Source organism: Vombatus ursinus, unplaced genomic scaffold (genome assembly GCF_900497805.2).
Source record: "Vombatus ursinus unplaced genomic scaffold, bare-nosed wombat genome assembly UNPS02014768.1, whole genome shotgun sequence".
Lineage (NCBI taxonomy): Eukaryota > Metazoa > Chordata > Mammalia > Diprotodontia > Vombatidae > Vombatus > Vombatus ursinus.
In genome coordinates, this window is record NW_020954546.1 from 8,164,085 (window position 1) to 8,175,879 (window position 11,795).

General features: G+C 47.3%; 1 protein-coding gene across 10 annotated transcripts in view; it reads right to left on the reverse strand.

Annotated features, from left to right (window-relative positions):
• The window catches only part of ST6GAL1 (ST6 beta-galactoside alpha-2,6-sialyltransferase 1), a 113,643-nt gene that overhangs the window by 2,993 nt on the left and 98,855 nt on the right, over nt 1-11,795 (reverse strand). For 9 of the 10 annotated variants that reach the window (XM_027862055.1, XM_027862054.1, XM_027862052.1 and 6 more), the window contains 2 exons: nt 2,796-2,897; nt 1,831-2,005 (listed from right to left, as the gene is read on the reverse strand). In XM_027862055.1, coding sequence (XP_027717856.1) covers nt 1,831-2,005; nt 2,796-2,897 — 277 coding nt within the window. Of the gene's footprint in view, nt 1-1,830; nt 2,006-2,795; nt 2,898-3,139; nt 3,477-11,795 lie in introns of those variants that run through there. The other variant, XM_027862060.1, reaches the window with a different exon arrangement.

The window sequence follows — 11,795 nt, forward strand, 5'->3', positions numbered from 1 at the left end:
GAGAGAGAGAGAGAGAGAACGAATGTTACAAAATGAATCCCCAATCACAGAAAACCAGCACGGCACGACAGAAAGAACAGAGTTTGGAGACACAGGCTCATAGGAGCTAGAGAGGAAGAACCTCAGAATCCTTCTAAGCCAATCCCTCCCATTTTACAGAGGAGGACACTGAGGAGGAGGGTGGTGAAGCCACTTGCCCCAGGTGACACAGCTAGTAGGTTTCTACGGCAGGATTCAAACCCAGGCCTTCCTGACTCCACGTCCAGCGTGCTAACCACTGTACCAGGCAGTGAAAGGAAGGGCAGACATCGGGCAGCACCCAGACTAGGATGGCAGAATCAGGGGGCTCCGAGAGCACCTGAAGCCAGAAGGGCAGGAGGCAGTGAAAAGGAGGAGTGTGCCAGCACTGAAAAGGGCAGAGAGGACCATGACAGGGAGACAGTAGGGGATGGAGCACTAAGTGCCTGAATTCCTCAGTCTTGTCTTCCCAAGGACCTAAGGCCCACAGACTCAGCTCTTTGCTCTGGTCTCCACCAGCAGGCCTAACACGGGACCTGATACCTAGGGATTGAGGGACCAGTCGCATTCCTAAGATCTGAGGGTAAATTCCTAACTACTCCCAGCCCAAACTACCCCCAAGGATGGCCAGAAGTCCATGCACCAGAGCATTAAGAAAACTACCATGGGTGTGACCCCAATTTCTCTCATGAATTCTCCTAGAATCAAACATGCTACTTATGGGAATCGTTCCAATTTTTAGGAGAATCTGAGGCATCAGAAAAGAGGAGGAAGACCATATGGGCCCCCAAGAGTACATTCAAGACTTTGGCTTTCATGGCCCCCCATGGCCTCCTCTTTGTCCAAACTCGATGCATCTTGGTGGGCATCGTGGGATGGTGGGAAAAGCACTGGGTTTACAACCGGAGGACCTGGGTGCAAAGCCAAGCTTCACTACTCACTCTCTTTGTGAAAGAGAGCAAGCCTCCTCATCTCCAGACCTCACTTTCTGCCCCAGTAAAATACATGGTCTCTGAAGCCCCTTTCAACTCTAGGTCCACAACCCTATGCGATGCCTTGAACTTCCATGGGCCGCAGTTTCCCTCTCTGTAAAATGAGGGGATTAGATTCGAAGATTCCTTCCAGCATCTGATAACATGACCGCCATTCCCCAAGCTCCCTTTGGACTTTCCCACTCCTTCGACCTCCTTCCTGGGACGCCTGCTCCTCTGCCCTGCTGGTCAAAATTCTCTCAGCCTTTGAGACCCTCCCCTAGAGGGGAGCACCCACCCACCCTTCCCAGGGACAGTTTCATTTCTATCTTTTGTCCCTGGTACCAGTCACCTCTGATACATGATGGGGGCTCAGTAAATACCAGCCCAAACGGGTGCCTCTCTCAGGAACTCGGAGGATTCCATTCATTACGTGCCAAAGGCAGGGCTGGCACCGGTGCCTGCCTGACTCCAAGGCAGGCACTCTATCCACTCTGGCCCGCTGACTGTCCCATGTAGGGCTTATCTTACCCTAAATTGTAGACTAGTTATGGGATACTTACTCATTGCTAGCCTATGAGCACCACGGAGTAAACTCTCTGAGGACAGAAACTGTTCGATTCTTTTGTTTTGTATCCCTAGCACCAAGCCTAAGGCCTGGCCCATAGTAAAAGCTTAATAAATGCTTATTGATCGACTAATCGACCATATTCCCCCCTCCCCTAAAGCACCCAGCATAGCATATTGGCCATATTAGGTGCTCAGTGAATATTTGGAAACTGAACAATGGGAAGGCTACCCAGAATCCAACACTGCGGCAAACCTCTTGGAAGTTACTCACCAAGCATCCCTGAGGATGGGGGATTTGGCTGAATATCCTCTGGGGAATTCTCCTGAAGGATGTCCCAAAGTTCCCACGGCATCTTGGGGCTGAGGATATAAAAGGGCTGGTGGGGGTTCTCTTTGCGATATTGCTTGTAGTTTTGAAAGAAATTGTAGTCGGGTTTCTTGTACCACTGAAAAAGAGAACACTGGTCTTGTATCTACACTACACATTTCTTTTCTATACCCACGTGTGAGTGCGTTGTCTCCCCAGTTAGAATGTAAGCTCCTTAAGGACAGGAACTGTTGGAAATTTGTCTCTGTGTCCCTACCACTTAGCACTGAGCTTGGCTCTTAATAAATGTACATCAACTGAATCCTGGCTATTCCACATGCTTCCTGTGTAACACTGGGCAAGTCACGTCATCTCCCAGGGCCTCAGTTTCCTCCTCTGTAAAATGAGAGGATTGGGCTAAAAGGCTTCCGTGTCTCTTTCAGCTCGAGAGCCAGGATCCTATGACTCTAAGTCACCTCACTTTCCTGGCCCTCAGTTTCTTTATCTGTTGGACGAGATGACCTCCAAGGTCCCATCCACTTCTAGCTCCATTATTATTGATCGTGGAATTTCTTTTAGTTGTAAATGCCCTTCCTCCACGCCTGGGGACAGACAAGATCTTTCTGTGAATGTAGCTTTAACACTTTAGTGGTCACTGTAAACCCTAATGGAATATCGGTTCTAAAGGACTGGTCTGACAACTTTCCAGTGAGAGGGAACCCACTAAACTGCAAGAAAGTCACTCTATTTCTGGACAGCTCCCTCCCTCCCACGCTCAGTCGTCTGGGGGAAGCAAAACAAGCTTAATCCCTCTTCCTTAGGACAGCCCTGGTGGGCTACTTGAGGACAGGTATCACGTTCCCATTACATCCTCTCTGCTCTTGCCCAGGGGACACAGTGCCAATTCCTTCAGTCAAATTCCCACTTACCTCTGGGATCTCAGAATGGTATGGAGAGGGGTCCCACACAATTAAGATTCCTTCTTTATATAAACTGTCCTGAAGAAAGTTGTGCTTGGCTGAAGTTACCAACTGTGACGAGAGACAAGAGAAAATACCGGCATTAGGGGTGTGCACAAGGACAGCTGGGGGCACCACGGTGCACAGAGCACCAGGCCTGGAGGCAGGAAGACTCATCTTCCTGACTTCAAATCTGGCCTCAGCCACTTACTAGCTGTGTGACCCTGAGCAAGTCACTTAACCTTGTTTGCCTCAGTTCCTTATCTGTAAAATGAGCTGGAAAAGGAAATGGCAAAACCACTCCATATCTTTACCATTAGGAGTCAGACACGACTGAAAAACAACTGAACCACGTGAATGAATGAAGCACCAGTTATCAGCACGCAAGACATCACAGGGGTCCCAGCAGCGTATGGTAGCAAGAGGGTTAAAAACTCCCAGGCCATTAACTATTTAGATGCCTCTTCATGTGGAGCAGGGGTTCTTCACCTGGGGTCCATGACCTTCAAAAATTTTTTTTGATAATTGTCTTTCAATATAACCTTTGCAGTCCTGTATATTTTATTTTAAGCCTATAAACATGTTGGGGTCCCCTGGCCGCCAAAGAGTCGACGACACACAGAACGTTAAGGACTCCCAGCGCACAGCATGGCTTCTTTCCCCATCTCACCCCCCGAGCCACCTTGGGCAGTGTATACTACTGACTTACTCCGCCCTTGTTCTTTAAAAATAACTCTTCACAGAAACAAAAATAAAAAATGTGAGAACAGGGTTAAGATTCACTTGGTTGGACAGAACAAATCTGAACGGCTTTCCACCGGTATTTATTTGTATCCTTTTAAAAATAGGCAGGGTTGTCACTTCCTTGAAAGAGGGGAGGGGGCATGAGAGAAGTCTGTGCGCAATGCTTTATCATGTGGCAGAGGGTAAAAACAGCTCTGGCCCCACCCCGGCCACCAACACATGCCACTTCCTCTGAAGAACCCTGTTTTCTCATTCCTAGGTCGGGCTGAACGGTTTCACAGAATCAGAGACACTGAAGGCAAAAAGATGGTCAACCCAAAAGGCCTCCCACTCACTGCCACACCTGCTTCATTGGCCATCCGGGCCTTGCTCGGTGTGCCCCAATGAGGGTGAACCCATCACCACCCCAAAGCACCCAGTTCCTTTCTATTCTGTAGCTTAAATGACCGTTGTTTTCTATTTTTATAGAATTATATTATAGAATATATTACATACTATATAATTATAACATATTATGTTTTATAGTTTAAATCCTTTTCCTATCTTGTAGCTTGAATCTTTTAATTCTAAATTTAGCGACCACCAAAATAACGAAGATTTCCACATTTAACAGACAACTGAAAATAAGAATTCTGTGGCAAAGTGCACATCTCTATTACATACAGCTTGCTTTTTTTTTTTTTTTTAAGCATTTAATAAATTCCCCATGTTCCATTCAAAGCTGCCTGGCTTGCCTGAGTTTTCCTCTGGAATTCCTTCTCTTCTGCTCATTTTCAGACAGGCTTCTCCCACCCCCTTCAATCGATTTTCTTTTGGCAGGACATTTTCGAGGCACCTCGGGCTCAGGCCGTGGGGCCCTCCTCATTCATTGAGGAGGGAAGGGAGCCCTCTTTTACCATCCATTTTTAACATGGGGTTGGTTGTGTCATATTCTCTCTCCTTTAGAAAAACTCTTTGGGCTCATGGCTCTTCTCTGTCTACCTTGGTGGTGTTTTTGTGTCCCCAAGCTCCGAACCCACCTCAAAGAGGGGGAGAAGTAGCATGGACAGTGTCACAGACCGAGAGCTGGAAGGGATATCAGAAGTCACTCTCCCATTTTACAGATGCATGTGATCTATGCCTTCCTCTACACAAGGGAGCTGTTCACATGAAAGCAAGAGAAGAGGTTATTATCAAATGGAATCGATTCCGATACTGAAAAGACTGCAGTGGGCAGAAACAGAGCTGGCGTGAACAGAAAGATGGCTCAAAGAAGCTAAACTCTGAGTGATGGAAAAAAACTAGCTTGGGTCTTCAGGAAAAGGCACCAAACATCACCGTCTTCCCCTCCCCCTCCCCCCATTGCAAAGAGGTGGGGGACCATCGGAGCACAATGCCGTCCAGCAAGGCTCTGAAGAGGACGTTTTGGCCTAATTGGAAGGATTCAATCTGGAGGGGGCTGAGAAGGGACTAGGATATGTTTTAAAAGCCATCAACAAAATGTATCTTTGAAAGATATATAATTTTATAACTACACATATATAGTTTTAAAAGGTAAATGTAATCTAAAAATGAAAAGTGTTACTATAAAGCTGAAGAAATAATGGACATGAAAATACTTGGAAAACTCCTATACCAAATTGAGAATATTATTCCAAGTAAAAAGAACGTCCCCTCTTTGTTGCTGTTGTTTGGTCATTTCTGTTATGTCCCACTCTTCAGGACCCCATTTGGGTTTTCTTGGCAGAGATACTGGAGCGGTTTGCCATTTCCTTCTCTGGCTCATGTTACAGATGAGGAAACGGAGGCAAACAGGGTTAAGTGACTTGCCCAGGGTCACCCAGCTAGGAAGTGTCTGAAGCCAGATTTGAACTCAGGTCTTCCTGACTCCAGGCCCGGCACTGTATCCACTCACTCTGCCCCCTGGCTGTCCTGTCCCCTCCTTGGAAATGTTTAATCAATCAACAGTTGTCACAGTAGGTATCTACTGTGGGGAAGCACTGTGGCGGATGCTAGACATACAACAGTCCTTGCCTCCAAGGGGCTTATTTTAGGGGGTGGGGGAGGCAGTACATATATGTAAAATAGATACAAGATCATTTGGGGGTAGGGGGATGAGGCACTAATAGCATATTGTGGGGAGGGGCAGGGAGGAAAGGATAGAACTCATGCTGAACCTTGATGAAAAATAGGTATTCCACTGGGCGGAGGTGGGGAGAGAGTCCGTTCCTGGCATGCATGATGGCCTGGGAGGGCCCTTAGAACACAGGATGTCAGGGCTGGGAGGACCCTTAGAACACAGGATGTCAGGGCTGGGAGGGCCCTTACAACACAGGATGTCAGGGCTGGGAGGGCCCTTAGAACGCAGGATGTCAGGGCTGGGAGGGCCCTTAGAACACAGGATGTCAGGGCTGGGAGGAACTTTGTTAGAACATAGATTTAGCTTGAAAGAACCCGAGAGCCTAGAATGTTAGAATTGGAAGGCACTGTGGAGATCATTTGCCTCAAGAGGGAAGGAGGAGACTTGTGGGTGCCTTCTTATCAATTCCTTCCCCTATATCCAGGGGGCTTCAGAAGTCGCAGTTCTTAGGGCTGGTCCCACCCCCAGCACGTAACCCAGTGGCTACGTCTGCCACACCCCTAGCAGGGCCTGTACCATGTAGCTGCCCTTCCTCATGCCCTGTGCCTAGTCCCTGGTGGTACAGAGGTACAGAGATAGGAAAGGGAGCGCCACGTATGAGGAACGGGAATCGGGTCCCTGTGGTTGGACCACAGAGCCTAGGAAGGGGAGCTCTGTGGAACAAGGCGATGATGACAGGCCAGGTTCAAGCTGTGAAGGCTCTGCAGGCCAGGTGGTGAAGGTGAGGATGACAGAGGGGAGCTAAGCTAGTGAACGCCTCCCCTCCCAGGCAGGTTTATCCTGGAGGCCCTGTCCAGCTTCCCCCAACCAACTCACTGCATCTCAGTCAGGGAGCCTTACTTTTTTAGATCATGAATGGAACCAGGGGGAGGGTAGCTTCCTGGAATGCTAAAGGAAAGGGAACTGAAATAAGGAGGAGGCCTGACTCCTTGGCATCACAACTTACTGAGTACATCAGGGTTGACAAAGCACGATGCCGTGAGTTGGAGTGTATTGTCAGCCCCATTTTATGGATGAGGAAACTGAGGCTCGGATAAATCTAGTGACTTGCCCCCATACGGCCTCTCACGAAGGAGAATGAGGAACAGCCTTTAATGCGTTTTTTCGTTAGTCACAAACCAGGCCCTGAGAGGCCCACACTCACCTGGCAAGGTTCCAGGCACTGGAAGAGAAAGTCTCTGAGGGCCCCAAGGAGCTTATTCTTAGCACCAGTAATTCTGAGCTGAAGTTCCAGGCAAGACGGGCCTTGGCTCTAGGCAGACTGGGTGGCTGTTTACATGGGGCGGTTAGAAGGGCCCCTGTTGCACTGGCCTGACCAAGTGCCTGGAAATCCACTATTATAAAGCCATTCATCTGGATTAAGTAGTTCCCTTTCCAGGCAAATATTCCTGGGAGGGTTTAGAGATGGAAAATTTTGTACAGACGGGAAATCCGGCACGTGGCCACAAACACACTGACACTTCCTCGGTCACCCTTTCACAAGCTGTCACTAACCCCGCAGCATAACTCCGTTTCACAGATGCTTCTGATCTGGACAAAACCCCAGCGTCCCAGACAGGGAAGGGGAGGGGAGGGGAGGGGCCTCGGCTGTCCAGTCCAGCCTGTCACCAAGTGGAGCAACCCCCTCCCCCCCAAGCCAGTCAGCTCTGCTTCAACACTTGACATGAAGCTCCCTACCTAACAAAGAACACTGAGCGGACAGGAGGGATCTGAAGAGTGCCTCTGGGTCCTAGGCACATGCCAGGTTCTGGGGCTGCACAGATGAAAATAAGCCTGTTCCTGCCTTCAAGGAGCTTACATTCTATTAGGAAAGACAATGAATCCATACATAAGCATACTTTTAAATGCAAAGATAATTTTGGAGGAGACATGAAATGATCAGGAAAGGCTCATAAACCTAAAGCTGAAAAGGACGCTCGAGACTGTCTGTTCCAACTCCCTCAATTTTCGGACGAGGAGTGAGGCCCAGAGAGCTTAAGTGACTAGCCCAAAGTCAAACAAAGAGTAAGGGGTAGAGCTGGGATTCGAACCCAGGCCCCCTCGCACCCACCGCCTCCCAGAGCCTCACGAGTTGGCCCCGTGCTTTATCGACCGGACTGGGGGGAGGAGAAGGCTGTCAGACTAAATGAACTCAAACATCTCTGCCCAATCTATAACTTCAAACACCCACCAGGCATCTTCTGTGTCAGCAGCTGCTCTAAGATCCTAAGGAGGCAGACGGGGCAGGCAGCCCAGGTCTGACGATGTTCAGCCCTGAGATTCAGGAGGCCCTTCCCCAGCCACTACATCCCAGTGACCTCCGCAGCCTTACCCGACTCCACATTCACTCTCCATATTTCACTGGCCCCCGTGTCGTGGCTCCCCAGCCAGACGATGGACCAGTTTCCTGAGCTCGAGGTCCGTGTTTCCTCTTCTGGCCCGGCTGACAGCATAAGCAAACAGCTGCTCAGTAAAAACCCCCTGGCTGAAATTAAACCACCAGGAACCCTGGTTTCATTCTACAAGTTTCACAGATCTTAAGGAGTGAAGAAGGCTGAGGGGCTTCTGGGACGCCAAAAATGGCTTCTGACCCTGTCACAGCAAAGAACTGGAGACAAAGTGGATGTCCACGGACTTGGGGCTGGCTAGACTGGAGTACATGAATACAATGTAATACACTGAAAGAAACGACTGGTGTGAAGATTTCAGAGAAGCATAAGAAGACTTGCATGAACTGATAGAAAGCAAAAAGTAAGACAAAGAAAACAATACATGCAATAAATATAACACAAATGGGTGGGGGGGAGTGCTACGGAAACGACCACGTCCCAGAACTTAACTTCAGTGCCTGGCACATAGGAGGTGCTTTTAAAATGTTGACTGATTAAAGGACTCATGATGAAAAATTGCTATCCACCTCCAGAAAGAGAACTGATGAACTCTGAGTGCAAACTGACGTATAATTTTCTCACTTTATTTTTCTTGCTTTTAAAAAAACACGGCTAATATGGAAATATGTTTTGCATGATTTCACATGTATAGTTGATATCGTATTGATTGCCTTCTCAGTGGGTGGAGGAGAAGGAGGGAGAAGAGGGGAGAGAATTTGGAACTAAAAATTTTAAAAGAATGTCAAAAACAAAAAAATAAATTAAAATGTTAAAAAAAATAATGTTTTATAACTGACTGAAGAAGAGATGAGAATATGAACGCTGTCCTTTCTTTGCTGAGGTGGGGTAACATGGGTGGGAAACACTTCATATGCTGTCAGACTCAGATGTTCTGGTTAGCTTTTCTAAACTGCTTTTTTTTCTTTTTAAAAATTCTTTGTAATGGGGCAGCTAGGTGGCGCAGTAGATAGAGCTCTGGCCTTGGAATCAGGAGGACACGAGTTCAAATCCAGTCTCAGACACATGACACTTACTAGCTGTGTGATCCTGGGCAAGTCACTTAACCCCAACTGCCTCACCAAAAAAAAAAAAAAAAAAAAATTCTTTGTAACAACAGATGGACCTTCAGGTAGGGGAGGGAAAGGAATGTATTCAGAAATGAAAGCTATGCAAAAACAAGATATTAATAAAATTAAAATAATAAAAATAAGGAAGAAAGAAAATCACTCCTGAGCCCCAAACTTTGTAGCAACCAGTAAGGGCAAATGAAGCCTGACGTGTCAGTGGGGGTGGGGGAGTGCTTAATACTTTAACAGAAACCTGTATTCTAATCATAATCCCGGCCCTTGGAGAAGAGAACAACAGTGCCAAATGAGAGTCAGGAGACCTGGATTCTAATCTCGGCTTGGCCCCTTCTGGACTATGTCGGGGGAGGCGCAGGGCCAGATGACTTCTCCGCTTCCTTCTAGCTCTATCGTCCTATGATGTTAGGACAGTCTGGGCTAATGGCCTCTGTCATTTCTGGAGCTCAGCCCCCAAAGAGCCTTGATATAGAAAGGAAGCAAATTTCTGACTCAGAGCCTCGGGGAGCTGTGCCACTGCTTGTGTAGACATCACAAGGCAGATCTCCAGCATCCGTGCTTTTACTCCTCTGGGCGGTCCCAGCTGGAGGTCCTGAGTCTTTCCTATTGTTCTCTGATCATTCCCCTGGGTCTCATCCTCCCTATCAGATTACTAACTGCCTGACCTTAGAGAATGGGTCTTTCCCTTCCCTTGCCTTCCCCATAGTGACTAGAACAAGGCTGGGCACTCAAGGGACCTCAGCACGTACTTCCTGGACATAATTAACTTGACTTCTTTCTAGAATTATCACAATTGCATCACTTCATTTAAAGACGCAAATTCTACTGGAGGGAATTTGTCGTTCAGTTGTTTCAGTCATGTTCAACTCCTCATGACCCCATTTGGGGTTTTCTTGGCAGAGATACTGGAGCGGTTTGCCAGTTGCTTCTCCAGCTCACTTTACAGATGAGGAAACTGAGGCAAACAGGATTAAGTGACTTGCCCAAGGTCACACTAATGTCTGAGGTCTTCCGGACTATAGGTCCAGCACTCTGTGCACCATGGAGCCCCCTAGCTGCCCCTATTGGAGGAAAAAGACAAGTTAATTTTCTGTTGGGTCAAAAATCACAGCTTAGTGTAACTGGGGGATGGAGGAGAGGTATAGACTGATGGCACACAGTCGGGACTCAATAAATACCTGCTGACTTGAGTTGGAATCTTATAAAAATAAATATCTCATGTTCCTGAATCACAAGAAACTCCAGGAAAAAGGACAAGCATGGGAAGTCATGTGAGCTGATGCAGAGTGAAGCAGATAGAATCAGGAAGGGAAGAAATGGAGAGGGGAGAGGGGCAGGAAGAAATCGAGGTCATGCTTTAAAAACCATAAAAATCTATTAAAAAGAACATTCAGGACAATTGAGGAAGGATGTGATCAGGGTGTCTGAGACTAACACAGATGAGCCATGGAACAGGAGAAGGGAAGGAGAGATGGAAAGACAGAGGGAGGAGGGAGAGGGACAGTGTTAGTTCTCACGGGTTGATATGAGTAGGAAAGATTTTTCCAAGAAAGTATTCAGGGCAGTTAACACCGGGGTCATTCGCAGCCAAGGCAGCAGTCAACCTCTTTTCTCAGAAGTGATCCTGGCTCCCTGCTGGGAACAAAGCTGCCTGCTTTGCCGTGCTAGAACAGACGGCATCTCCTAAAGCTGCCTCTCCAAGCTGACCATCTCTGTGACTTGCTTGCACCAGAAGGCAAGGAAAATGCCTCTCGGCTCACTAAGTGAAGACGCGGACAGAACTGGAAGCTCCTTGAAGGCAGGGACTGTTTTACTTGGTCTTTGTATGCCCAGGGACCAACAGTGCCTGGCACATAGTAGGTGCTTACTAAATACTTGGTGGTGATTGTACATGTTCTATCCCCAGCACATAGTAAGTAGCCTGGTGTCCAGTAAGCATTTAATCAGTGCTGAATGATTGATAGTACCCTCTCAAATTAAGGATGGCTAAACACTCTGACAAGTGGCCAGAGACAGACACAGATGGTCCATTGTGACAGACCTCTAAAAGAAGAAGGGAAATAATCTCTCTTGGCTATTTAAAAACCAGTCCCATGGAGTCAGAGACTGAGATGCTTAATTTCTGGTGGTTCCTTCCAGCTATTTGGCTAAGAGACCATTTAAGTATCTGGTAAATGAGAAAAGATGAGAAGTAGCAATCAATCAATCAATAAGCATTTATTAAGCACCTACTCTGTGTCAGGCATGGTACTAGTTTCTGGGCACACAAAGCCAAAAGTAAAATAGTTCCACACCTTGATGGGCTTATATTCTTTATACCTTAGATTGGCATTCAAGACCCTCTACAACAGCTGAATCTGCTTTGAGGAGATCATACTTCCTATGGGAGGTATTCTCTAAATATGGAATATTTTCTGAGTATACATGAGTACATTCTCGTATTCTCTAGAATCTCTTCTAGCTTTATGATCTCACCTCCTCCATGAAGCCTTCCCTGAGAGCAGCCCACACTGGGTAGTTCCCTTCTCTGAGAGTCTGTTATGAAAGAAAGAAAGAAAGAAAGGAAGAAAGGAAAGAAGGAAGAAAGAAAGAAAGAAAGAAAGAAAGAAAGAAAGAGAGAAAGAGAGAGAGAAAGAGAGAAAGAGAGAAAGAGAGA